The sequence below is a fragment of the Branchiostoma belcheri genome, unplaced genomic scaffold (assembly GCF_001625305.1).
Source record: "Branchiostoma belcheri isolate BF01 breed outbred unplaced genomic scaffold, Haploidv18h27 scaffold3, whole genome shotgun sequence".
Taxonomy (NCBI): Eukaryota; Metazoa; Chordata; class Leptocardii; order Amphioxiformes; family Branchiostomatidae; genus Branchiostoma; species Branchiostoma belcheri.
Genome location: NW_017803909.1, coordinates 6065062 through 6091719, shown reverse-complemented (window position 1 = coordinate 6091719; position 26658 = coordinate 6065062). Strand labels below are relative to the sequence as shown.

General features: G+C 42.0%; 4 protein-coding genes across 5 annotated transcripts in view; 1 reads left to right on the top strand and 3 right to left on the bottom strand.

Moving 5' to 3' along the window:
* Window positions 1–1163: 1163 nt before the first annotated feature.
* On the bottom strand, window positions 1164–2835 carry LOC109473570 (cytochrome b-c1 complex subunit Rieske, mitochondrial-like). The gene is made up of 2 exons (XM_019773472.1): window positions 2553–2835; window positions 1164–2052 (listed from the first exon to the last, which is right to left on the bottom strand). The coding sequence occupies exons 1-2, from the start codon at window positions 2761–2763 to the stop codon at window positions 1442–1444; spliced, it is 822 nt and encodes a 273-aa protein (XP_019629031.1). The 5' UTR covers window positions 2764–2835; the 3' UTR covers window positions 1164–1441.
* An 11698-nt stretch (window positions 2836–14533) lies between these two features.
* Window positions 14534–19065, bottom strand: LOC109473555 (kelch-like protein 9). Of its 2 annotated transcripts, XR_002140426.1 has the most exons (6): window positions 18307–19065; window positions 17399–17603; window positions 16629–16848; window positions 16033–16266; window positions 14775–15662; window positions 14534–14734 (listed from the first exon to the last, which is right to left on the bottom strand). XR_002140426.1 is itself a non-coding variant. In XM_019773444.1 (5 exons), the coding sequence occupies exons 1-5, from the start codon at window positions 18985–18987 to the stop codon at window positions 15188–15190; spliced, it is 1815 nt and encodes a 604-aa protein (XP_019629003.1). In that variant the 5' UTR covers window positions 18988–19065; the 3' UTR covers window positions 14534–15187. The 2 variants fall into 2 exon arrangements, 1 of the variants encoding a protein (XP_019629003.1); XM_019773444.1 differs by having other exon boundaries at window positions 14534–15662.
* An 800-nt stretch (window positions 19066–19865) lies between these two features.
* On the top strand, window positions 19866–21682 carry LOC109473573 (mediator of RNA polymerase II transcription subunit 28-like). The gene is made up of 2 exons (XM_019773474.1): window positions 19866–19939; window positions 20199–21682. Exon 2 carries the CDS (start codon window positions 20226–20228, stop codon window positions 20871–20873), a length of 648 nt encoding a protein of 215 aa, XP_019629033.1. The 5' UTR covers window positions 19866–19939; window positions 20199–20225; the 3' UTR covers window positions 20874–21682.
* Window positions 21683–22644: 962 nt separating this feature from the next.
* Window positions 22645–26658, bottom strand: part of LOC109473572 (proteasome subunit alpha type-7) — a 7451-nt gene continuing 3437 nt past the window's right edge. Inside the window, exons 2-7 of the mRNA XM_019773473.1 lie at window positions 25093–25219; window positions 24441–24565; window positions 24161–24283; window positions 23892–24011; window positions 23669–23731; window positions 22645–23215 (exon numbers count right to left, since the gene is read on the bottom strand). Of these exons, the coding sequence (XP_019629032.1) occupies window positions 23117–23215; window positions 23669–23731; window positions 23892–24011; window positions 24161–24283; window positions 24441–24565; window positions 25093–25219 (657 nt within the window). The 3' untranslated portion in view covers window positions 22645–23116. The remainder of the gene's footprint in view (window positions 23216–23668; window positions 23732–23891; window positions 24012–24160; window positions 24284–24440; window positions 24566–25092; window positions 25220–26658) is intronic.

Genomic DNA, 26658 nt, shown 5'->3' with positions numbered 1-26658 from the left:
CAACATTATGTAACCCAACACCAGTAACCATGGTGAGAGGCAGTCTGGTTCAGTCAGGTCAGAGGTCATTGTTTGGAGAAGAAGAAGAGGAAACGTAGCAAAAACAATGTTTTCCTTCGGTAATCATAATGATCTGTCATTTTTGGGCAAGTCTGGTTGATTCTTTTACATGTATGTACATGTACATCTGCACTTTCTCCAGGATTCCTAGTTTTATTGTTATACCGGTACGTGTCTTTATACTGATTTTGTGTTGTACAGGAGCTGCAGCTCAAGAGGTCATCAAACTGGTGACCAAACAGTTTGTTCCCTTCAACAACACCTACATCTACAATGCCATGAACTCGTCCTCAGCCACATACAATCTCTGATGTGCAAGTCTCTTCAAGCAGTTACTTCTACCTTGTGAAAAAAAGAATCGAGATTTGCGAGAAAAATCCTTTATGGATTCTAGGTTCTGTGGAATTGTACCGTAGAAATGTTTTGGAACTGAAAAATACCAGCGTCAAGAAATTCACGTAGACATGATTATCAACTTCATGTATACTATTGTAATGTATTACAAGTGCTAGTAACCTTCATATTACTATATGTCATGCAGTTGTAATAGAAAACTTTTGAAGTTTCAAAAACTCTGTTATCCCAAGTGAGGTGTATGTAGAAGACTTGTGCATGTTGGTACAAATAAAAAGATAACCTTGTTGTATTTGACTTTGAAGCATTACCACCTAGCTACTTGTTAAGCACCAGTTGCTTCACCAAGCATATCAAGCTGAAATGGCCACTCCCATGCATGATCACAGTACGACTTCCAGTCTTGTTTCAGGCAAAGACTTCACAATACAGGGGATAAACACACACACCGGTTTATTATCTACATGTACTTTGTTCAAGATGTTGAATACTAGTATTTCTATTCCCTTTTTCATCAGCATGTGTCAGATTCATGCCAACAGCCAAGCACCAATGTTTGTAATGGTAACATTCTAAGAGGCTGTTGACTAAGTTATCTCTGGGTACCTTTTAGTGTCTTAACAAAGCTGCAAGAATCAACAGTATTTGGTCATGACTCATACAATTTCTATCTAAAGATTACTCTGACCATTACAGTGGGGTAAAAAAACCTTGTCCTTTCTAATAACGAAATTAGTACACACACAAAGGTAACCATTTCACACAGCCAATGGTTTATTCAGTGATCACATACAAGATGGTTCTTTGGACACATCAGTTCTTTAAAATACACATGTAACTAGGTACTTGTCAATCTGTGTAATGACTTGCATATGGGCAATAATAAACTACACTCAGTATGACTCGCCTTCAACTTGGATTCACAACCTTAAAAGTTGCCATATGTTTTCGTCAACAGTTTACTGTGGGATGATTAATGTATTTCTGACTTTTTCTGTACATGTATCAAACTTGAGTTGAACTTCTATTAACCTACAATAAGTGTTTCTTCATCTGGGAACACGTATTCTGGGACTTCGAGATTGTATGGGGCGGGGCCTTTCCTTAGCCTTCCTGATGCGTCGTAGTGTGAGCCGTGGCAGGGGCAGTAGTAGCCTCCGTAGTCGCCAGCGTTGGCGATCGGGACGCAGCCCAGATGTGTGCACACGCCGATCAGAACCAGCCACTCCGGCTTCTGTACCCGGATGTCGTCCGGCTCGGGATCTCTCAGGGTGGTGTGATCTACCGCCCGGACCTCGTTGATTTCTTCATCTGTGCGATGGCGGACGAAGAGGGGCTTCCCGCGCCACTTGATGGTCACGCTCTTCCCCTCCGGGATTTCGGACAGCTTCACCTCGATCTTGGCCATGGCCAGCACGTCGGCTGATGCGCTCATGGTGGTGACAAGATCCTGTACGACGTTCTTGGCAGCGTAGGCGCAGGTGACTGCAGTGCCGCCCACCAGCATGTAGGAGAAGGCCTTACGGGAGACATCGCTGCTGACGGAAGGCTTGTTGGGATCCTGCACCTCACGACGGCGGTAGTCGGTGAAGTCTGGCACTGTGATGTCACTGTGGGCAAACCGCACTTGGCTTGGCCCTGAGGAAAAAAAGGACCATTGAGTGAGTTTAGAAAAAAAGGATATCATAATTTAAAGCCAATGATGAGGTGAGCAACGGTTTGATATTGTTGAATGAAAGTATAAATTTATTATTGAAGCTTTCATGCTAATATTTTAAGGTCTGTCAAAGGCATGGGCTAGGCATGGTGGGAGTAACGTTCTTTGGCTCAGGGCTTTGTTTGGTCAAAGATACCGTAACTTTCATGTATCGCATTAATTTGGGGACACATCTGATATACTGACAGCGTTATACTATATTTCGAGTGCAGGTTGTATAACTAAGTACAAGCCGGGTCAAATATGGTTTGGGGGGGGGGGCAGTGTGAGATGCTCAGCAGCTTTCCTTGAAGATGTATATTTATTTACATACCGCGAGTGGCTTGATTTGAAAACATTAGACGCTCTGCCTACTTTACAGATTATTCCAGTTTTACATCAGGACAAAAGACCGTATATATGTGATCATGAATGTACTTACCGTGTACACCAGAGGTCACTCGTAACGCACTGCGCGGTAGCGTCTTGGACAAGGTGTAACTCGTCTGGGGCTCGACGGCTGGCGGTACCAGCACCGAGTCCGCCTTCACGGCGACCGCTGGGATGAGAGGCCGTAGCTGAGACGCCACACACTGCGATGTGGCGGTCAGGTACGGCGCCAGACCGGCGCTGCGTACGACACTGCTCCACATAGTCTACTACCGGCGAGGTCGTCAAAATGGTGGTTACAAGAGACCTACGTCACGAGTTAGTGCGCAGGAGCACTTACGTATGAAATTGTCGTAAAATCTCACCAGAACTGTCGTAAACTATGCAGCCGTAAAACAGGTGAAGTGCAGTGAGTACGTGGATCAAAAGCGACTCTTAGCAGTTTGGCGCAGGACTGCAGCAATACGTTGGCTCAGTTTTATCGCTGCTTTTGATCCATGGCGCTTTTGAACCATTTTCAGAACTATAGAAGCAGGGTTTCTTTCTGGATGAAAGTCAAGTGATAAGGCAGTCGATTGATATTCTTCAAGCCTCATTGTTCCTATTACTGCAGTGATGTTTTATCGCCGTTGCAAATTTCCGTCTCGTAAACGGTCGTCGCCTTTCCGAACGGTCGTCGCCCTTTCTCAGAGCCGTCGTCGCCTTTATGAACGGTCGTCGCCTTTATGAACGGTCGTCGCATTTCCGAACGGTCGTCGCCTTTTCTCAGAACGGTCGTCGCCTTTTCTCAGAGCGGCGACGGCCGTTCATAAAGGCGACGACCGTTCTGAGAAAAGGCGAGGACCGTACGTTCGGAGAGCTAGAGGCGACGACCGTTCATAAAGGCGACGACCACTCTGAGAAAAGGCGACGACCGTTTTGAGAAAAGGCGACGACCGTTCGGAAAGGCGACGACCGTTCGGAAAGGCGACGACCGTTTACGAGACGGAAATCTGCATTGCCGTTATGGGGCGCTTTTGATCCATGGCGATTTTAACGTGTCAGAACTTTAGAAGCAGTGTTTCCTTCTGAATAGAAACTTTTAAGGTAAGTGATAAGACAGCCGTTTGATTATTCTTCAAACCTCATTGATTTAAATAGAGAAATTTAATGCACTAAATTAAGGAAAATGAAATATTGTAGCTTTTTTAAAGAAATGGATGGAAGGGGAAGGTGCCATATGGAAGGTGTCAGCTTACTGACTAAGAAGGCGAGAAAAACAAAATTTACCCACTAGTTAATCGATCCAAAGTTTAAACGTTTCTCAACCATTCAACGTTGTAAGCCTGAGGTATTGCAGGGGGTATCAAACTGAGAAACACTCGAGAGGATATTTCGTTCAAAGCATAACAGCAAACTGCAATTCAGGACTGTGTAAAGTAAAGGTGTATTGTGTTAAAACCCGTTAAACCAACTGTAATGCTGTCATCTATTAGCCTGGTTACCAAACCTACTATAGCTCCCGAGTCCTACATCCTCTCCGCAAATCTATTGAAATGAAAGATTGAAGGAATATTTTTGAGGTCGAATGATATACCAGTATTTCATTATTTGTAAGGCAAATAATAATGATAATAATGTTGGTCTATTACGTTATAAAGCTTAGCAAAGAAATGCAAAGTTATGACGATTCGTTAACACACCGGTGTCTAATCTAAGTTGATTATCTAAGGCCAAACCCATTTAATTTCTTGGTTAACGGATTCGCCCGCTTAATTTTTTCTGATTTGCAAATAAAAATAAAAATTCAGAATCAACAGCAAAATGCTCATATTTTGCCCTGAACAGTCCTTTTCATCCTAGTTGTTACAGTTATCCCATCTTTCAATGCAATGGCATCATTAAAAGTTCAAAATTCATTGTTTAAATTTTGAACCAGCGCAGCCTGGCGTGTTGACTTCATAATAGGATGCCTAGGCCTGTTTTTATTTTTTATTTTTTCGCCCGCCCGCTCCATTATTTTTCTAGAAAAATCCGTTAACCAAGAAATTGAATTGGTGTGGCCTAATTGAGAATATGCAAATTATTATGATCTCTTGTCAGGTGGTAAGTCCACGCGGCAGCAAGATGGCGAGGAGTGTGCATGGCAGGGAAAGAGCTCCGGTAGAATTCGTCTGGGAAGACGAGATACGTCCGTTTTAGGTGGTGAGTCGCAATTAACGTTATCTTTGTCCTTTATATAGTAAGTCGTTACTATTGACTTGTAATGAAGTGAAGCTAAAACACAGAGTAGCGTGAATTATTTGTGGCGACCTGGATCCCTGGGTTCAAACTTGCACTTAGTAAAGCGGGCCGTGAGGACGCTTTCGTAGAGCCGCGTTTTTCAAAGCCCTTTTTTGTTTATTCACTGTCTTATTTTATCAATATGAGCTGCGCTTGAATGTTGTTGAACTGATGTTTGAAATGCATGTCATGTATTGTTGGCAACTATAAAGTATAATATTATGAAATATTATGTCAAAATGAGTGTTAACTTGTCATATTGTTTTGAAATGATATATGATGTATAATGTGATAATGTGAGTAAGTAAGTGAGTAAGTAAGTAAGTGAGTGAGTGAGTAAGTAAGTACTAAGTAAGTAAGTAAGTAAGTAAGTAAATAAGTAAGTCTCTCTTTCTCTCTCTATATATATACATATATGTATAGTTTGATGTATAATTTATACGTATACCTTTGCTTTGATATTCACTATCAAACAAAGCATAAATTTCCCCCAATCCAAAAGGCTTCAAAACTAATATAAACAAATGATGTGAATGTTGCAGTGTGCGATGATCTGTGAGTATTGTTATATTGAGCCTGTGATCTTTCTGAATGTGTTTTTTTTACACCCTAGGCTTGAGATGTTGTATAGCTGACACTGTGGGACCTGTCCACCTCCTGTGTGTGACAGTCCCTACTTCAGGAGGATGTGACTGTGTTTCTGAGAGACCTGTCTCCTATCCACAAGACAAGAGAACATCGGACTTGACTGTGAGTCTACTTTCGTTTATGAACTCTTTAAAAAAAAGGGTCTGCATGCTGCAATGCATAATCAGCAGTTTTGTTTTGCATAATATGAAGCTGGGTCGTTCTAAAAATTTCACCGTTATATTGTTGATCTACATAATAAAACGACCAGCCAGTAAGTGAATCAAATCGTAATACGGCCCGGTCATAGCTTTGCAGAATTTGCGCCTTGACATTTGCATAATTTGAAGTCGAACAACGTTGATTTGATGTCAAATATAATCTATCATATCACAGTGAACCAAACCTGAACAAAATGTAAATCGTGGTGGCTGCCTTACAGAATCTAGCCCGAAAAGCAATCAGGACCTCCCATGCAGTAGCCTCCTTCGCAGTCTTGTTGGGCGTGGGCGTAATTTTTTCTCTGAGCGACGCTAGTAATATGCGGCCGCGAGGGACGATTTGCTGCCGAGGGACTTTTGCCACGGAGAGAAGGTTTCGCGCTCCAACAGTTGGAAACCTTCTCTCCGTGGCAAAAGTCCCTCGGCAGCAAATCGTCCCTCGCGGCCGCATATTACTAGCGTCGCTCAGAGAAAAAATTACGCCCACGCCCAACAAGACTGCGAAGGAGGCTACCATGCAGACCCTTTTTAAGAAGTGATGATGAAGGATGTTGGAAAAGGGCATGTTTGCGATCCTCTGAATTTTCTGTTCTAAATGCCATTGTTGAAACTCAGCTAAGGCCCTCCCTGCTACATGTAATTTTGTTGTCATTTCTGAAAGAGTTCACATTCCTAAACTAATACCTAGTTTAAGGTTGTGACTAATATTTTATTGCAAATATGACGGAGGACACAGACATTTTCCAACTGAGGAGAGCACTTTTGATAATTATTGTAAGTTTTATTTTGTATACCAATGGGATATATTTTCAACAGCATTTGTGATCAAACTGTTTTCCCTGATATCCTCTTCATCATGATCCACATCCACCCTTTTAAAAACCATTTCTATTGTAATTATATAATGAAAATTCACAGTCCTTCATGTGAAGAAAAATTCTATATGGTGATAGGAAACAATCAATAAAGCAACAAGGCAAGTAAAATGGAAAAATGGAAAATTACTCTAAGATAACATGAAAAGACATTTCATAATGATTAATATGAATTCTAGCCGTAATGTTTACTGGTGAAGATACACAATTGTAGTGAGTTACGGAATCAGCAAAACAAAACTCTTTTCGCAATTAATAAACTGTGAAGTTGCTAAATTCTACTTTTAATGTAGTCAGTCACAGATAGTTTTGGTAGTTAACAAAACAGTAATGTAGATAGTTACAGTGAGGGATTGATAAAAGTCCAGTGACCAGCAGGTACGGCCTTGACAGTGGGTCAGGATCTCAGTCCTGGTCCCGATGGTCTCTGCAAAAGATTGAACATTAAAACTCTCAAGTGCCTTTTTGAGTTAAAAGCTGTGTCGTTCACATTGAATGACTATTCTGGGACCGTCCTTGTTGCACCAATCTGAGTTTTGCTGTGGTCATGTTCAGATTGTGCATTTATTAATCCTAAGTTTGAAGGGAATTGATCAATCTACCTAAGGTAAATAAATCGAAGTTGACAGTTTTACTTCCGCCTTTTTTAAGTGAATGACCCTTTCAACGTCCTGCAAAATTTTGGCCCTTGCGCAACTGGGCTATAATTCTGACCACTAAGTTGCACACGACCCTGTCGAGGTATATAATATAAAAAGTCAGTGGAAAGAGAAGGATGGGCTCTACCTTCCACTAGTACTAGCACTAGACTAATAATTGGTACAGTATAGAGAATTGTCCCTGTCCGTGGTACTGAAAATGTTAGCACTGAACATTTGTTTAAAAAGGCGGATCTGATGTAAAACTGGCCACTTCGATTTGTAAAACTTTAGATTGATGAATTCACTTCAAACTCAGGATTTGATAATAAGCACAATCTGGACATGACCACAGCAAAAAATTCAGAATTGTGTGGCAAAGACGGCCCCAGAGTTGCCATGTGGGGTCAGTCTTCACAGGTAAAAAGATATTGTAGATAGACTGTTGAGTGGCTCAGGTTTTATATAGTTGAGATTGTTATAGAAAAAGCCTCCTAATTGAAGGGGGCCTGCAAGCCCTATTTCCATAGAGCGTAATCGGCCATTTTAATTCTACGTAATGCGTTGTGGCCACTTGGAATTTATCGTAAAGCGTAATCGTGAAGTTTCCAAATTCAGCGTAGAGCGATGGGACCCCCCTTGCAGGGCCCCATTGAAATGTTGCCCACAATTAAGTTACAAAAGTTCAGGCAGTTAAACAGTTTTAATGTTTAAGTGTGAAAGTTTTCCAAAAGTAGTCTGAAAGAACTTTGGGTATATAGTTTTTGTTTTGCTGATTCCTTTTTAAGTCAATTTTCCCACCAAAAAAAATAATTGGCACCCTCACCTGGTTAATTAATTGGATTAAGGTTTCCCGCCAAAAAACTTAGTATATGGAGCACTCTAACCTTGAACTTGTGCCCCACCTCCCACAACTCAGAGTATGTTAGTTACACTGTTCTCGGACTTCTTCGCACAATTGTGGTCACCACACATTGCTACACAAACACTTGGTTGATCGAGTGCAGTTTTTCCACCACTTAGACTTTAGAATAATCTCTCACTCTCCTGGTTGGTCAATTGCACTGGTATACTGATGTGTCGAAGCATCAATGTCTCCGAAAAGACATCCCCCGGGGAGTACACTTAGTGCATTGACCGATCAGGAGAGCGAGAGATTATTCTAAAGTCTAAAGTTGTGGAAAAACTGCACTCGATCAACCAAGTGTTTGTGTAGCAATGTGTGGTGACCACAATTGTGTGAAGAAGTACGAGAACAGTGTAACTAACATACATGTGTACTCTGAGTTGTGGGAGGTGGGCAGGAAGAGGGGGGCACAAGTTCAAGGTTAGAGTGCTCCATATACTAAGTTTTTTGGCGGGAAACCTTAATCCAATTAATTAACCAGGTGAGGGTGCCAATTAGTTTTTTTTTGGCGGGAAAATTGACTTAAAAAGGAATCAGCAAAACAAAAACTATATACCCAAAGTTCTTTCAGACTACTTTTGGAAAACTTTCACACTTAAACATTAAAACAGTTTTTTTTTTGGTGGGAAAAAAGACTTCACAAGGAATCAGTGTGAAATTAATGTGGCCTGAGCTAAGTTCTTTGGCGGGACAATTTAAGTGCAAACAAAGGTCCAAATTGACAATTTTGGCGCAATTTGGCATTCATACGATACGAACAGAATAGCATGGAATTAATGTGGCCGGCTAACAAAATTACTTTTTGGCAAGAGAATGGTTAAGGCCCTTGAAAGCGACAATTTTTGGTCAATTTGGCTATTTTTTTTTCAGGATAACAACATGGCATTCACGGAAACTTGGGCCGACTGGGATACAAAGTTTTTTGGCAGGAGAATTTAAAAGATTAAGGGTCGAAAGTGACAATTTTTGGGCAATTTGGCATTCGACTAAAGAGGATCGATAACAATGTGGAATTAATTGAAAGCTTTTTGGCGGGAGAATTTCACTCAATCTATATATGGGCTCACAGAATTTAACTACATAGAGGTCCAAAGTGACAATTTTAGGGCAATTTGGCATATTCGACTAAATATGAAACATTTTTTAGTGACACTTAACATGAATTCAGGATAAAAGCGTGGAATTCAAGTGGCCGACTAAGATACTTTTGTTGTAGAGTTCCAAAAAGGCAATTTTGGGGCAATTTGACATTCAACTAATAATATACGATACAAAGAATTTTTCAGTGTCCTTTGTCATGGAATTAAAGATGATTAACGTCAAATGGCTCCTCACCTAAAAAAGGCTTGCCGACCCTCAGAGTAGAGTGAACTGGGCAAAAGAGAGAACTGTGCAAATGAGAGAACTGCGAGTGCAAGTGTGTGCATATGGACTGTTGTCTTGTGTTAATAAGGAAACATACTCACACCCCCCCGTCTTCTTTTACACACTCAGGTTGAGAGCTGCCAACAAAAGTCTGGTCCTTCCTCCTGCTACAGTCCGGTCTCGGAGCCAGATCATCCACAATGTCATCTTGAAAACAGAAGAACAAAAGTCAGCAATTGGTCTTCCTCAGAAAATATTTAACATGATCACACCAATTTTATTGAATCAAGAATTTTATTGAATTATTGAATTTTAGAAAATCAATTAAGCAAAGCACTCTGGGGATAATCTTTTAATTATACTGCCTGGCATCCTTTCATACTCCAAATACATTGTGGTAATGCTACTGAACGCATTCCATACTTCATTGTACCCAACCAGATCGACAACACTCATTCCTTGCTTGGTCAATAGTCTCAGGTAATGTAGCCTACTGGAGGCCTTTGAAATGATAAACTTCACCTGAATCCTGGAAGGATAGTTAACTGTCAAAGGTAAAGCTGAGGCCACTTGCTGTTCTTGTGACCGGAACAGGTTCACCTCCCAGAGACAGTGACAGTTGACAGTAGTGCCGAGATGTTTCTTTCAGATCAGCAACTTCTGATTTTTCTTGCCATTCAACAACATGATGTGATGTGATTAAAGGTGTTGCTTGTAATGTCACATCAGAGAAACCAGTAAGGTGTAAGTTTTAAAGCAATGCCTCACCTGTACAGAGTTCACTTCACTGTGTCTTCAAGTCAACTGGTTAGCTAAGCCCATCTGGTCTGGTTTGGGCAGAAGTCATCGCACGGTTTCTCCCAGTCAGGACAGGAACTCCAGGATACACCTACATGTAGTAATGAAAGGATAATTAGTGGGATGCAAGACTTTTCATTCAGTGTCCATTCAACACTGAATGACCACTAAATGATAGATAAGAAACTTTAACAATTGAACTATCCCTTTGTTTCTCAATAAACAGATGTAGAAAGTCCAGGTATTGTGCTAAAAAGATGTGCTTTAGATGCATCATTTATGCTGTCACATCTGGGAAAAACATTATCTCACCTGTTCAAACCTTCACTTCACCGTGTCTTGAAGTTGACTGGTTTGCCAATTAAGCCCTCCTCTAGTCAGGTTTGGACAGGAGTCGCCCATCATCACAGGTTTCTCCTAGTCAGGACAGGAACATTGGGACACACCTAACTATATACATGAGAGGATAATTAGTTAATTTGTGTGTGTGTGTGTAGTGTTCACCATACTGTGTGTTTAACATTGTGCGGATGGCGTTCAGCACCAAGGACAGGTACCGTTTGCACGGAAACATGTTGAGAGGTATGCCTGCAAGCCTGGGGCGTAATCGACCGTTCTAATCCCACATAGTTCGTAGCCAGACCACTTACATGCTTCAAATGCAACGACATAGATATATATATTTAGTGCCTGGATTTTCATGTAGGCCGAGTCAGATTGCCCGAATGCAACGTATCATGTAGCCACTTTCGTTGTGAATTTAGCGTTTGGAAACCTGTATCTCACCTGTACAAACTCTGTGTCTTGATTCAATTAAACTGGTTTGCTGGGCCCTCGTTTGGTTTGGTTTAATTTAGTTTGGACAGGAGTCACCGGTCATTTCTCCCAGTCAGAACAGCTGACCCTCAGGACACACCTGACTATATGAAAGGATCATTAGTATGTGGTACAAGAGTATTGTTACAGTGTATCTCCAGAAAAACACTAAATGACTATAAAGACTTTAAAAATCACACAATTGATCTATCCATTTGATTAAATGGCTATAGAAACTTAGGGGTCTCACTGTTTTATGAAAAAAACAATGTTATTATAAAGTGTTTACAATGCATTACAGGCTGTGTGTTATTTCTCTAAAATGTAAGTCTGACATATAAGCTAGCAACAGAAAGAACTTGCCAAATACTTGTATACAAACTTTATAACCAGTTACACACTTGTCTCAAATAAGTAGATGGAACTTGTAAAATGAGGAATTAAGATTTTTCTCACCTGATGCAGCTTCTTTGAGTCCTCAAATCACCAGGTCTGATCTGGTCCAATCCAGTCTTGTCAGGTTCAAACAGGAATCCCCAATACTGCATTCGGTCAGCAGCCACCTAACTACAAACATAACAAGTTACATACTTGTCTCAAATAATCAAGTAAATGGTACGTAAAATGCAGAGTTCTGATTTTCTTCACCTGATCATCAGGTACATCTGTCATCACAAGTCTCATCAGGACAGGAACACCTGCACAGCTGGCAGACCATCAGAACTACAGGAGTGCAGGAAAAAGAATAGAATAAGTTACAAGGTGCTAACAGTCAAAGACGGCACCAGGATATATATAAGAACACTGAACAAAGCCAAAATACTTGTAGACTAGAAATTTTTGATGCCATTCTTGAAGAATCATGACAGAAGGTGATCTGTTTGAAACGTACAGCTAACACTCAGTCGACCATAAAAAGAATATTAGTAAACATTTTAGAACTTATTGATGAGAAAAACGGTACCAAGAAGGTCAGACTTGTCATATAACTATTTGAAAGACTTGCTAGACATTTGTAGACAATGGTACTGTGTACAGTTGCAGTTGAATGAATGAAACACAATTTAAATAATTGTCATGGTGAATATTACACTAACTTATAACACATGTATATACAATTTTGATCTATAATAGACACCCTATATACATGAACCTACTTCCAGTAACACATAGATGTGTGTACCAACATGACAGAAATATGCAATAGCTAAAGTTGACATACTTAGGTATTAGGTTGAACTTCACTCTTGAAGCTTTAAAAAAACAAGGCTTGCTATCCTTTAAAAGCTGTTAATGCTACCAAAGACAACACACTAGCCTGCTTTTTAACTTCAAACAATAAATTTTGAACAACACGATTTAATAAAATCGATAAATGGAAAACTGTAACAGCTAGAAAAACACTATGCTTATAGTCAAACCTGTCTATACTGGTCAATCAAGGGACTGAGAAAATTTTACCACTATAATATATTTAGTACAAAACATACTGTTTATGCAAAAATGAGCATTTTGGTGTTGGTGATGAATTTCAGAATATTACATGTACATGCTTTTTAATATTTGTAAATCAGGAACAAAGCTGGCAATTCCAAGAAACAACAAATTAAAGTAGTCCTGCTTTGTCATTTTATCCCAGTCTGAAATATCTAGCCAAACTATGACTTTTAGAGTTTTAAAATAGCATTTTATTAAACGGCACATTCTACTAGTGTTTATTTCTTTCCATGGGGAAAAGTCTCAAACATATTCTACCCATGTTTTTTTTTCAACAAAGGCCAGTTATACAAAAACAAAGTAGCACCCTTTTTCCACTTCAAAATCAAACCAGAAAACTAGCAATACCTATCTGTGTTATTCAAGAAAACAGAAGACATTTAAAAATTAAAAAAAAGCGTACCTAAAACTAGCCGCGGCGACTGTTGCATGCAGGGCTTCTCTTGCTTGCAGTCTTTTACATACATTTAGAAAAGACTACAAGCAAGAGAAGCTCTGCAACAGTCGCCGCGGCTATTTAAACCTAAAACTAGAAAGTATGCCGTTGCATTCTGAAAATCCGTCCAATTTACCAAGAATATACCGTAACGTGTTGTTATCAGTTTGTGGTAAATCAATTCGTAGACATGGTTTGTTGTCTTACCTTGTGAAAACTCTGCCCTCCCCACGACCACGCCGCCCTTCCACTCGGCGCCATTTTCTCGTCTCCTCCGAAAATCCACCAGGTCAGGATATCCGTATTTTCTTCGCCAAAAATCCAGAAAACGGCACAGCTCCACCGTTGAAACATCCCCGAGGGTTTCTTCTACACATCAAAATGAATATTTTTGGAACTAGAACCCGAAAATTGACCAAAAACTTGACAAACGCTTCCTTCTCGTCCCTGCGTGGCACCACCAGACGAAGACTGAATGGACCGTGCCACGTGTGATTTTTACACAGGGGCGCACAACAGCTGACTCTAATTTCTATCCTGCAGCTGCTGATAACCACAACTACTTTACCACCAAGAATCAATCCCCTCAAAAATAACGTTTTTTTCATTAGTCTGTTTCCAAATTACAAACAGACAGCGTCAGGAGCAAAAAGTATTTGTAACTGACGTGTAGCAGTCGGAATCTGTTAATTCAAGAAGCTTTGTAGAATGTCCTGGGTTAATTCAATCAACCTCGGCGCATTTCTGCGCACCACATGTTTCTATACAAAAGGTGCCCGTCCTTGGTGCTGAACGCCATCCGCACAATGTTAAACATAGTACGGTGATCACCACACACGCCCGCTCGCTTTTAGAGCGTCCATGAAATACAGGAACTTGTAAAGGCTTGCCAAACCTTACCATGTTCTTGATCGAGGTGAGTAGATGCCGTATTGTCGACGTTCTACGCTAAATTCACAAGGAAAGGGGCTACATGATACGTTACATTTGGGCAAGCTGGCTCCGCCTACATTAAAACCCAGGCACCAATAAAGCTAATGTTACGCTTTTCATAAACGGCACCGCTCTATGTCGTTGCGCATTTGAAGCATGTTAGTGGTCTGGCTACGAATTATGTGGGATTAGAACGGTGGATTACGCCCCAGGCTTGCAGGCATACTTCGCAACATGTTTCCGTGCAAACGGTACCTGTCCTTGGTGCTGAACGCCATCCGCACAATGTTTAACACATTGTGCGGATGTCGCTCACTCGGTGGCTTTATTCGGTGGTTATAGTAACTGACAAGGCTTTATTGAAACTGAAACTGGCTTGGAGGGACATGAACTTTTCTCTGTGATGTATAACAAACATTTGTGGCGAGCTAACTTTGTATGCTCCACCTCTACTATGGAGGATGAATGATGATGATGATGAAGGCTTTATCACACCATATTCACCAGGGGCGGGTGATTAACCCTTAATTAAAAACATTATAATAAAGGAACACAAACTTTGTGACGTGTTTTATTTCTAATAACGTAGTCTTACAGGGTAGGACGTACAGATTTTCTCTTCGATCGGAATAAATATAATCACGCTAAATAAATCGCATGAAGTACAGACCAGGGCTGAATTTCTTTTCTAGTTGGAATGAATATTATCGCTAACATCGCATGAACTTGGATATAACTCACACCGACTTCAAATCACCTTTGGCCCATTATTGGTCACGTCACGTCTTTGTAAGCTCAAGTGCTCTGAGCATGGTGTAGAAGAAGTACTTAGTATGGTCTTGAAAGACCGACGAAATGCCTACTACTACTACTACTACTACTACTACTACTACTACTACTACTACTACTACTACTACTCAGAACAATCGAGCCCTCAGCCGATATCCCGGCGGAATGAACTAAAGGTTCTTATTGGAAAGCAGATACATATTTTACCAAAATACACTACCAGTGTGGCGTCGAATGCCCGAGTCGCTACACTAGTGGTCGCTGGTTCGATTCTGACATTCTTGGCTAGCGGTTGCATGCGCCTTTGTGAATTGCACTTTACACGACATTCCTCTCTACCCCGGTGTACATGTAAAATTGTACCTGGCTTCGGTTGTGGAGGTAACAGGCCACGGGAGGAGAGACGCATGGGTCTGCCTTCCAATACCGTAACCTGGACCCAGTCTAGACACAGCCGATCAACAACCTACTGCCCCTAAGGCCCTAAAAGTCTGGGGATACCTTTACCTTTTTACCAGTTGTATCACCAGGTACTACTTGGTTTTCTAGTGGGTGGGATAAACAAGGTGGCACAGGCCACTCCGTCCATAAACTCGGGAAGATCGGGACATTTCACCCAGTTGTCATGCAGGGCGTGATACTGTTGTACGCTCTTACTACACTTCCTCTTCAGCCAGGAGAAACCCCCGACCACGAAAATGTGATGCTTCACCACAGCCGCTCCCGCGTAACACTGAGGGAATGGCATCATCTTCACGTTAGTCCACTGATCTGAGTCCGGGTCGTAACATTCGGTCCTGTGTACGTGGATGAGCTGGCCGTGCCCGTTGTAGTGGACGCCGCCGAAGACGAAGAGTCGGTCCCGTAGAGACACCATCTGGTGGCCGTCGCGCGGCGCGTACATGGAAGCCTTCCCCGTCCACTGGTCCTCGGAAGGGTCGCAGACAAGGACGGTGTTCTCTACACCCATAGACTCTGTGCCTCCTCCACTGATGTACCTACAAACAAAAAGTATACAAGAATTTTGTTTTATACAAGTTGTTTACCATTCTTATATACTTTGTAGGTGTCGTTCGTCTGAAAGCGGTCCTCGTCGTCATGCTGACGAAAGAACGACACCTACAAAGTATACAAGAATGGGCTTGAGTGTATACATGTAGTTTGCGGCGGTTTTTCAGCCCGACAAAATTACTGTGCGTTGACGATATAATACAGCTCCCGATGATATGTCTGATTGGAATGGTAAACAACTGTTAGGAAACGTAATGATGGCCAGTAGCATGTGTGTTTGAGGTAGGCATGAAAAGAATATTATAAAGTTTAGATATTGATCTAGATGATCATGATATTAATCCAGATTTTACTTACAGTTTCCCCCTTAGTTCGGCCCCTGCATGTCCGCTCCGAGGTTCGCCGATGGAGGTGACGAAGGACCACTCGTTAGTTTCCGGATCGTACGACTCCACCGACGCCAGCCGACCTTCGGGCCCGATACCGCCGACGGCGAACAGACGACCGCACACCGACGCGCCGAGGAAGAAGGACATCCTGGATTGATTCATACTTGCAATTTTGAACCACTTGTCATGTACCGGGTCATACCTGTGGAGCAAGAACCAACAAGTTGAAGAAAAATCTAACTTAGATATTCAGTGGGCCGAGAGACTGATGTACATGTAGAACAAAGAAAATGTACGTACAACGTAGGAAGATTAGCCAAAACAAAAAAACCAAAAACATGTAGACAGTGTAATAATTTCATGTAATAAAATATAATAATATATATGTAAAATGTACTAACGACATAAAATTCGTTAGAAATTAAAACGATCACCATAAAACTAAACGGAAGCACTATCGACTAATAGAAAGTAAAGAACTACAGGAAACAAAAGAAGATACTAGAAAATAGGAACAAGCAAAAGAGATAAGATTTATATATATGTGTAGAATTGGTTTCTCACCTAAGAACTGAGCTCTGTGGTTTCTTTTTGCCGTTCCTCGGGCCTGGCCACCTGTCCTGTCCGCCTGCCACGTACAGAAAGTTCCCCAGCACGGCCGCGGAGTGGTGACTCCGCTTCCCGCTCAGCTCTGTCAGTTTGTTCCACTTGTTCGTCTTCGGGTCGTGACACAGGATGTCTTTGGACGCGTCCACTCCACCGTTGGATAGCATTCTGGTCCCACCTGTATAAAAACATTGTCGTCACCCTTTGTTCGTTCAACTTGAATTATAACTTATACAGACGTTAAAGCCCTGGTCACAACCCGCCGTACGTGCTTCTGCGTGCTGTCTACGTACGTGCAAAAACGTGGGCAAACGTAGGGCATCCGTGCGTGGTGAGTGCCGCCTCCGTGCGGAATCCTACGGATTTTGGAGCACGCAGACACGCCGTAGAACTTTAAGTGCATGTAAAACTTTTTCTGCGTGCGGTCTGCGGATTCACCACCCGTGCGTGCGAGTACGGGCGACGCGCGTGCCCCGTACGTACCATACGGAAGAAGCACGTGTGAGTACGGCCTCCTTACGGTTAAGTTGCAATCGCACAGAGATCGTACGTTGTAAGCACGTACAACTCACCACTTGGGCAACGTACGTTGCACGAAACCGCTCACGGTCAGACCACACTCTTACACCTTGCGCAACCGTGCGAGTGACGTGCGTCCACGCCACTCCTTCCCCACGTTTTCAGAAAAAAAAAAACGTAGCAGACGTAAAAAAATCTGCCCTACTTACCTACAACCAGCAGGGTGGGTTGGCTGGTGCGGACCTGTGTGCGTGTGGACTGGAGTACTGGCTGCATCAGGACGGAGTTGTGGTAGCGGGACGCCTCCAGGAGCAGCGCCTGGCAGTCTCCGTCCGTCTGGAACAGGGCGTGACTTTGGACGTAACGGACGAGATCTCCCGGCGGCATGAGGGGGAACCGGACCCGGGACATCAGCTAGGAGGTAGGACAACTATGAGTCGTGGTGGTGAACAAAAGCACCCTAAGTACGTCGATATATGCGATGAAGGTTAGACATCCAGGTAATACGATACGCCAAAAAGCAGTTACTCAAGCAACTGGATATGATTTTGAAAACGTCAGACGTTTCAGCTAGTACTAGTATCCACTAGCTTTCGTCAGTGACTGAGAGACCAGAGGCTAGTGGATACTAGCTGTAACGTCTGACGTTTTCAAAATCATATCCAGTTGCTTGAGTAACTGCTTTTTGGCGTAAAAGCACCCTAGACCTATCACCCTTTCCTCTTCATCTGAGAGTATACATGCATGAATCGGGCACGTTTTAAAATTTGTTCATAAATACAGTGACTGCATGCTACGCGTGTTCTGTCTTGATACTACACATGGAGTGGCATTAGCCTGGTTACCAGACCTCAGTATTATAGCTCCCGAGCCCTACATCCTCTCCGCAAATATTTGCAGAGAGGCTGTAGGAGTGTAGGACTCGGGAGCTATAATAGGTTTAGTAGTAACAAGGCTACCGTCTTTTAGTCGCAAACGTTACGTTATCATTTCTCTCGAACTTTATCAATAAACACATGTTCTACATGAAACCTATCTATTCTAATGATGACAGCAGCGATATGTGCATCATTTTCCATATCAGCTAGCTGCAGTGCTAATATGAAGAGATACTGACCTGTGACGCATATTCCTGCCGACTGGGGTCGTGCTCCAACCACTTGAGCGCCGCCTGGAACAGCCCCGTCTCCGTACAGCCCAGCACGTCATCGCTTTCAAGAAGGGGCAACAACTTGTCTATCGGCAATTCTAGAAAGTCTCTCGTCTTGATCACAAGTCCAAACGTGCGCAGGCAGTACCTTCTCGCAGCCGCTTCGATCTTGTCCAGATTCATCGCTTCTGCAAGTCTGGCCATCGCCAGGCAGTTGTTTGAGCTGAGCTTCGCAAGCATGAAGTTTTTACACTTCTCCAGTAAGGAGAGGACTTGTAAGTGGCTAGCGGCGTCTAGGACGTCCCTGACGTTGTCTTCTTCTAACGGCACCTCAGACGTGTAGACGTACTCTATAACTAACCTCAGTCCTTTGGCGGTAACGCCGTGGAGTTCAATGACCTGTTGTTCTTTCTCCCGCATGTCCGTGGTAAACATAGCCCTGAAGTAGTCGGAGGCGGACGCCATGACCACCTTGTGGACGTGAAACGTCTGACTCTCGGCCACCAGGGACACGTCTGTCAGGACGTCCGACTCGCGCAGCTCGTTGAGGGTGCGGAGGAGGGAGGCCGAGTGGGTGCCGATCGGCTTGAACGGCTGGTGATGGTGAGACAGACTGCTGCCCAGAATTCTGTCCGCATCGGAAGACATGGTGGTGATCGTCTGACTGCACTGTGACTCTGGCTCACATCACAACCCGTGTGTTCCACTCGATCCAGAATGGCTTCAGAAACAGAACATGCAGGGAATGATTGTTAGGATTATACGGTAGACCTACTGATGTAATCACTGGGGAAAGTTGGCATGGATTATTCTGGAACATAGTCAGTAACGCAGTGGGACAAATGCCCGTGCCGTGAGAACCAGGCAGATGTGTATTAAAGGGGCTGTGATCATGAGAGGTATAATTTTAGCGGTACAGTCAACGTACGTACGGCTCATATTTCGAGAAAGTTTTCGCCATCATCAGTGGATCATGGGTTCCAATCAAATGCCTGAGCGTGCATATCAGTATCTACACAATAACAGTTCTCGGCAGAGTGCCCTTCAACAACGTGCCTTTAAACCTGGCTGAGATTCAAACACCCTCAAGGGACTTAAGGGGCCCTTAAGGCGGGCGTGGCCTTGTCAGTAACGATTTTTTTTTGTCGTAGGATTTTCAACGTCGGCAAGGACGTACGGTATGATGCCTTTTGATCACGAGAGTTAGATTGTGTGACGGATAAACGACTGCCAAAAGAATATCGTGTTAAAGACGTAAACCTTTTGCTTTGCCGACGACTACAGGATCCTACACTACAGGAGCTTCCGAAAAGACGGCCTCTTTGAAAACGTTTCCCGGCTTTGCCCTATCGTGTAGCCCGGTCTATTATAGATGGCTGCTGTACAAAATATAAAACACTGCCAACATTACCTGTCACGACGTCGTAAGACTGCTCAGACGCCCTATGATCCACAGGTGTGTTTTGTACCTGTATTTTTGTGTACTAGGTAAGTGCGCAATGGGAGTTGCGCAGTTGCATGGGTCATAGGTCATGAGACCGAGAACCGAACAAAGAAGAAAAGGACTCGCCTAAATCGTCAAGAATTCGAGCTGTTTTACGTATGTTTGATTCATGTTAACATTGCAAACGGTAAAGGGAACATTTAAGAAGCATATTGTAGTATCATTCACGTCCTAGTATGCTATTCTGCGCAGTTTTTGGACATCGAGGCAAAAAAGGGGGAGGGGGGCGATGCGTGACTGTGATTTTGGGCTGTTCCAATAAAATATGAAGGGGGTTGAAAGAGTCTGAAATTCTAGAAAAAAATCTCTCTGTAGGTGGAAATAACCGCTTGGCTTAAATTGTTTTCCTTGCCAGGTACATTGGTCAGCAAACAACAAAGACATGGCCGCAGGCGGTGGTCATTCTGGCCAGCATTCACACCTGGTGGATGAGCTGGAGACTTCCTTCCACACCCTCTTCTCCTCCCTGGTCAACCAAGACCACGTCAACATCGTGGAACAGGACGAGATCAAGACCAGCGTGGAGCAGAATGTGCAGAAGTTCCTTGACACGGCCAAACAGATCGAGTGCTTCTTCCTGCAGAGAAGACTGCTGCTGTCCAGCCAGCGTCCCGAACAGATCCTGAAGGAGGACATCCAGGAACTTCGGACGGAACTGCAGAGAAAGGAGGCGCTGATACAGAAACATCAGCAGAAGATTGCGCAGTGGCAGACCGTGTTGGCTGATATCAGGGGGCTGGGGCGTCGGCCGTCCCAGGCACCCCCGCAGCAGGATGGTATGTCCCAAGGTGCGTCGTCCTCACAGGTGCGCCCACCAGCGCCTGGAACTCCAGGTACGCCCACGATGATCGGCCCGGGGGGTCAGCACGGGATGATGTGGTCCCAGCACGGCATGGCGGCGGGACCAGGGGTAGGGCCGCTGGCTCACCTGGAACAGACGGCCTCCAGTCTGGGGAACCTGGGAGGCAGCTTCGGCAGCTTTGACAGAGGGGGGAGTTTCGACAGAGCAGGCAGCTTTGACAGACGATAACTCACATACAGATGCTGTACATAGTGGAATATCTTTTGTATATGATTCTGATTATCATGGTTAATAGTACATGTACTTAACACTTTGTTAGTCTTTGTTGACACTTGGACCTGCTTACAGTTTTGTCTTTGAAGGAAAAAATACCACTCCTTGTAAACCAGCAAAGTAAAGCTATTATGTTTTTTGTAACAGTAACCTTACCCTTAGACCTAAGGTCCTGTGGATAGCAAAATTGTGGACAATTTTGTGTTCAGAGATACATGTTGTATAGTTTCTACCAACCAGTATAATAAGTTTTGATGGCTTGTCTTGCCAAAAGCATTCCAAATGTATAATCAATACTTATATAACGTAACTAATCTCCAAGCAGTTTTTTTTGTTGGCTACAAAGACAGTATAGTACTAGTACCCATTTGTCTTTGCAGACTAAAGGAGGTGGCAAATGGATACTGCCTGGCCAATTTGATACTGTCTTTGCTGCCACCAAAATATGCCTGAATTTACTACATGTTTATGTGATGAATATATTAGGTCCACCCATACGTGTATGTAGGCCATTTTGAAAATAAACTGAGATAACCACCTTTGATTGGGTGAGCCTTGTTGATATTATTCAATTATGATTTCTATCATGTTGATATCATATATCATATAAAGAACAAAAAGAACTTTCAATTTTGCCTCATTTAATGACAAGTGTCAGGATTTCTAATACAGATCACATGGATGTATACAGGTTCTGTGCTGGGAGGGGATTTCTCTCAATAGTGTTTATCACAATAATGGAGTATGACAAAGGCAATGTCAATGTGACATACAGATCTGTAAATAGTTTCACTAAACCAGCACCATGCATTAGTCAAAGTCTTACACAACAATACAGCCTTGCTTCAGGTTGGCTTTTTTTAAATATCAATCACAGAATGTGGTCCATGGTGAACTGATGTTAGCATGTTATGAACAAGCCCCTATTGTAGACTGCAGGACATTTGTTTCAAATTGTTCCAGTTTTTGCTTTGATAGCTATTAATATTATTCGAACCCAGCAAGTCTTGGGGAGTCTGCAATGCAAGCTAACCACAGACTACATTGCCCTTACTGGTATGTGTCTACAAGATGGTGTTTGAGGAATGTTTCAGGCCACAATAGTGACAGCAAGTCCTTTTAATGCCTCCAAGACAGCTTATATGACCATTACACTGTTAAAGAAGTGTGAAAGGTATGTTTTAGAGCCAAAGCTCAGTAATAGATTCAGTTTGCAGTGAAGGTCCTGAGTTAGTTTGCTGAAGTACCACATGGTAGCCTTGTGGAATAATTGACATGTCTGACAACTTGCTCGATATAACTGCAAATACCATACAATTTTCTCATGACAGTGACTTAGGCCACACCAATTTAATTTCTTGGTTAACGGATTTTTCCAGAAAAATAATGGAGCGGGCGGGCGAAAAAAAAATAAAAATAAAAACAGGCCTAGGCATCCTATTATGGCCCAAAATGGTACGATAGGAGCCATGAAGTCAACACACCAGGCTGGTTCAAAATTTAAACAATGAATTTTGAACTTTTAATGATACCATTGCATTGAAAGATGGAATAACTGTAACAAGTAGGATGAAAAGGACTGTTTTCAACTGTTCAGGACAAAATATGAGCATTTTGCAGTTGATTCTGAATTTTTATTTTTATTTGCAAATCAGAAAAAAATGAAGAGGCGAATCCGTTAACCAAGAAATTAAATTGGTGTGGCCTTATGTACTTGATATGATTTAATGACTAACGTGTAGTGACCTACAAATAGTCATCCCTCCAGTTTGTACATAACATTGTCTGGCTTATATCTGCATGTTATACAAAGTGCTTTAAGTTCAAGAAATGTTCTTTCAGCATTGCCTTCATCTATCACAATCTACTAGTAGTTTACAGAGTGGAAAGCGAAGAAACTAGAATTAGCTGTTGTGTGAAAACCACCGAAGAACCTACATGTACTACTGTAGTATAAACTTGACTTTCTGGCAGAATTACATGGTCCACATGGAGATATTTGTCATCTCTACAATGTGTGATGCTTCATTACATGCTTTAGCATGTTACATGGTAGACTGAGTATGTTGAAAAAAAGGTGAAATTGCCACTACTATAGAAGACCTTGATACACATCACTGGAACTCCAGAGGCAAGGCCACCAAGGCCCTCCAAACATAACTATATATACAAAAAGATATCTAGCAAGAGTCATCATCTTAAGATGACGTCTTAGACTTCTTTTTCTTCTCAGCTTCCTCCTCTTTTTCCTTCTCCACCTCAGCCATGATCTTTTCTATCTCCTCCACACTTAGCATCTGAAAGAAGAAAAAAAGCCTCAAGATTTACAGGGTGAATCTTTAGCAGATAGCAGACCCATATTCTCGGCTATCTGCAGCCTATCTCAGGATCATAAATGTCCAAGCACTGATTAAGAAGTGACAAAACCTTTAGAGCAAAGTACCTTTTGGATATCATTCGGTAATTCATGATTCTAAGGAAGGCTGCTATAGTATAGAACAGCAAAAAAAAAATTAGAAGTACATGCATATTTCATAGTATACATAGGAACAAATTTCTACTGCATTAATTGTTAACACAGATCACAAGGTTATGTGGTAGGGTAAATTTGTATTTTCTACCTTAGTTAAGACAATACATAATCATCACTGAAGACGTAGCAGTTGCCACTTTTGAATTATACAGCTATGTATATTGCTGGTGTTTCCTTAAAGTGGTAAGAACAGAACTCAGAAGTTGACTGTTATTACCTTCAGGGGCTCATCTCTCCTCATAACAGCAAGCTCCACATTCTTAGATCCTGATTGTACAACCTGCAGAAATAAAAATGTTATAATAAGATGCACAATAAACCTACCAAAGTGATGATACCAATTGTATTTACCACTAGTATTACTAAGCCAAGATATGTTGCTTCTCTGAAAGCATCATCAAGACGTTATAACATTTAAAGTACACTTGGGAAGACCTTACCTCCAGGAGAGCTTTAAGAGCTAGTTTGATGCACTCTGCGTCGGAATCGGCCAGTTCATCAGTGTAGTGTTTCTCTAGGTACTCTCGCACTGTCTTTGCACTGCGGCCAGTGGCATTGGCCTAAAAACAAACAAACAAAACAAAAAATAATAAGACAAGGCAATAACAATTTTCAACTTATTTGTAAATTCAGGGAAACATTTCTGAACATGTAGAACTCATCTGATCTGAATATATAGATATGCAGAATGCCATGTAAAAAGACTTACCTTCCACTCGTGATGGGTTCCTGAAGGATCCGTCTGGTAGAGGTGGGGTGTGCCGTCATAGTCAAACCCAACTATCAGGCAGGAGATGCCAAATGGCCTCCTCCCATTACTTTGGGTGTAACGCTACAGAACAAAATAGGTAAAAAATGTCTAGGTCATACATGTTGGGACAAATTGGGGCAATGCTTACTGGTAATTGCTTATAATATGCAAGTTTATTGACCATTTCCCCCCCCTTATACAATATGGATAGGCAGGAATGCTATGTCTGAATGCCCACCTGTTTGAGGGTGGCGATGTAACGTGTGATGTACTCCAGAGTTACAGGGTCCTCCACCGTCAGCCTGTGACTCTGACACTCCACACGTGCACGGTTGATCAGGATTCTCGCATCAGCTGTCAGACCTGCGAATTTGTGTGGGGAAAGAATAAGACATTAGCAGAGATATACCTTACATACTTTTTTTATGTTTACTGAAGGAAAACAAATTGTTTTTGCTCTTCATCTTCTCCAAACCAAAAAGGTCAATGACCTGCACCAGACTGTTACCATGATGGTAACTAGTGTTGGGTTACATCATGTTGCAGTTTTATAGCAGGAGGGATTTAGACTCCTGTCGGACCATATACGTGATGGTGTATATGAATGTGTATGAGTCAGAATTAACAGAGCAGACCATATTATGTGAAGGTAAACATTATGCATTTGCTTTGATTTTCAGTATACATGTACACTGCATGTACTTGATAATGAATCCATTTGCATTCTAATGCACTTGTGCCGATGTCAAGGTTAGCCAAAATATTGTATTCCATGAAGTGCAGATTGCTCTTTCTTTAATCAGTTGTCTGTGACAAAGGTTGGGCTGTCTAAATCATACACCACCTAGCAGATGCACATCAAACTGCATGCAATGGATGCCTTTTTTTACCTGCAAATGCCATGGCCACATGGTCATCCAGTAAGCAGATCTTGCGGACAGTTCTCTCATCCTGTAGCTTGGCGATGGCCTTCTTCTCCACCCCCAGGACTACAATGTCCTTCCCACGAACACCAACCTAGGTCAGAGACACACAATGTGACATCATTGCTAGAAATACCCACCTGTAATCTGCAATTTGCACATTAATTTTCAATGTTGCAGAACTGAAAAAATCAGGCTGGGGATCAATGGTGTCTAAGAGCTTTTGTGTTCACTACCAAGTAGTATTTTTTTGTGTGCATGTATTTTTCAAATTGTATGTTGTAAAATGTTTGCCAATATACAATTCTGTATAATGCCATGGGTTTAATTTCAACTTGTAAATCCTGACTGTTAAGTGAGCAATTGCAGAAAGTATTTCTGAATTTGCAATATTGTAGAACACTGCAAAAAAGTATATCTACCACTGCACATATAATGTTACACATAAGTCTAAGTACACAAGGGTTTTCTCAGAAAAAAAAAAAATTTGACTATGAGGGCAATGCAAGGCAGCACAGTGGCTGGGCATAGGATGACTGCTGCATTTCATAAAATACAATGTAAAATAGGACGTTCTAATGCTAAGGCTCCTTGTGTGAAAATTAGCATGGTCAAACAAGTTACAGGGCTGACCACCTGTGGTATGGTAAGTGGTCAAGATAAATTATCATCTTTTGAAACAATCTGCTCTAAAGGATAAGAGGATGCATGTTGAGACTATTACAGTGGAGCATCCTGTATATATCTAATACCTTGTTATGCATGGTTGCTGAACTGTGTCTTACTAAAATTTATCATTATCAAATTATGATGGTTTCTAGTCGTTTCCCCCCCATGCCTTTTCCCCCCCATGTTAGTCTGGTCATTTCCCTGTCAGTGGTTATGACTCCTAAAGTTATTTTTTTCAATCTAAGATATAATTATGTTACTATAAGTGTTTACATGTGATGTCGTTGTTGCATACTACTTTTTTATGTTGACTACCGTTTTGCCTGATGTTAGCACAGCGCCAGATGCAGTGACAAGTTATACATAAATATCCACGATTGAAAACATTGAAACGTAAACATCTATGATTTAAAATATTTTAAACATAAACGCCTCTGACTTAAACATTTAAACACAAGCAAGCAATCCTGCAATCGCTGAAATCTCCAACTTGACACCGCGACCGGGCTGTGTTAGCGGTGGGGGAACCTGGCATCCCCGCGCGCCGCAGTGAAACTGTTGGCTTGTTAGTCTGTAAAATTCTATGAAACTGGGGAAAAACTACAACAAAAGTACAGATATCGCACTAACTATCACATGTAAACACTTATAGTAACATAATTTTATCTTAGATTGAATAACAGTGGTCTTTAAAAAAGACACCGGCGACGTGAGTTGTTATGTTTATTGAGTGTTTTGTGCATGTTGTATATATATATATATATATATTCAAGTGTTTCATGTAAATAAGATCCCAATTTGTGTGATCGTAATATAATTATGTCAAGCATTGTTTAAGTTAAGTACATACCAAAAGTTGTTTTT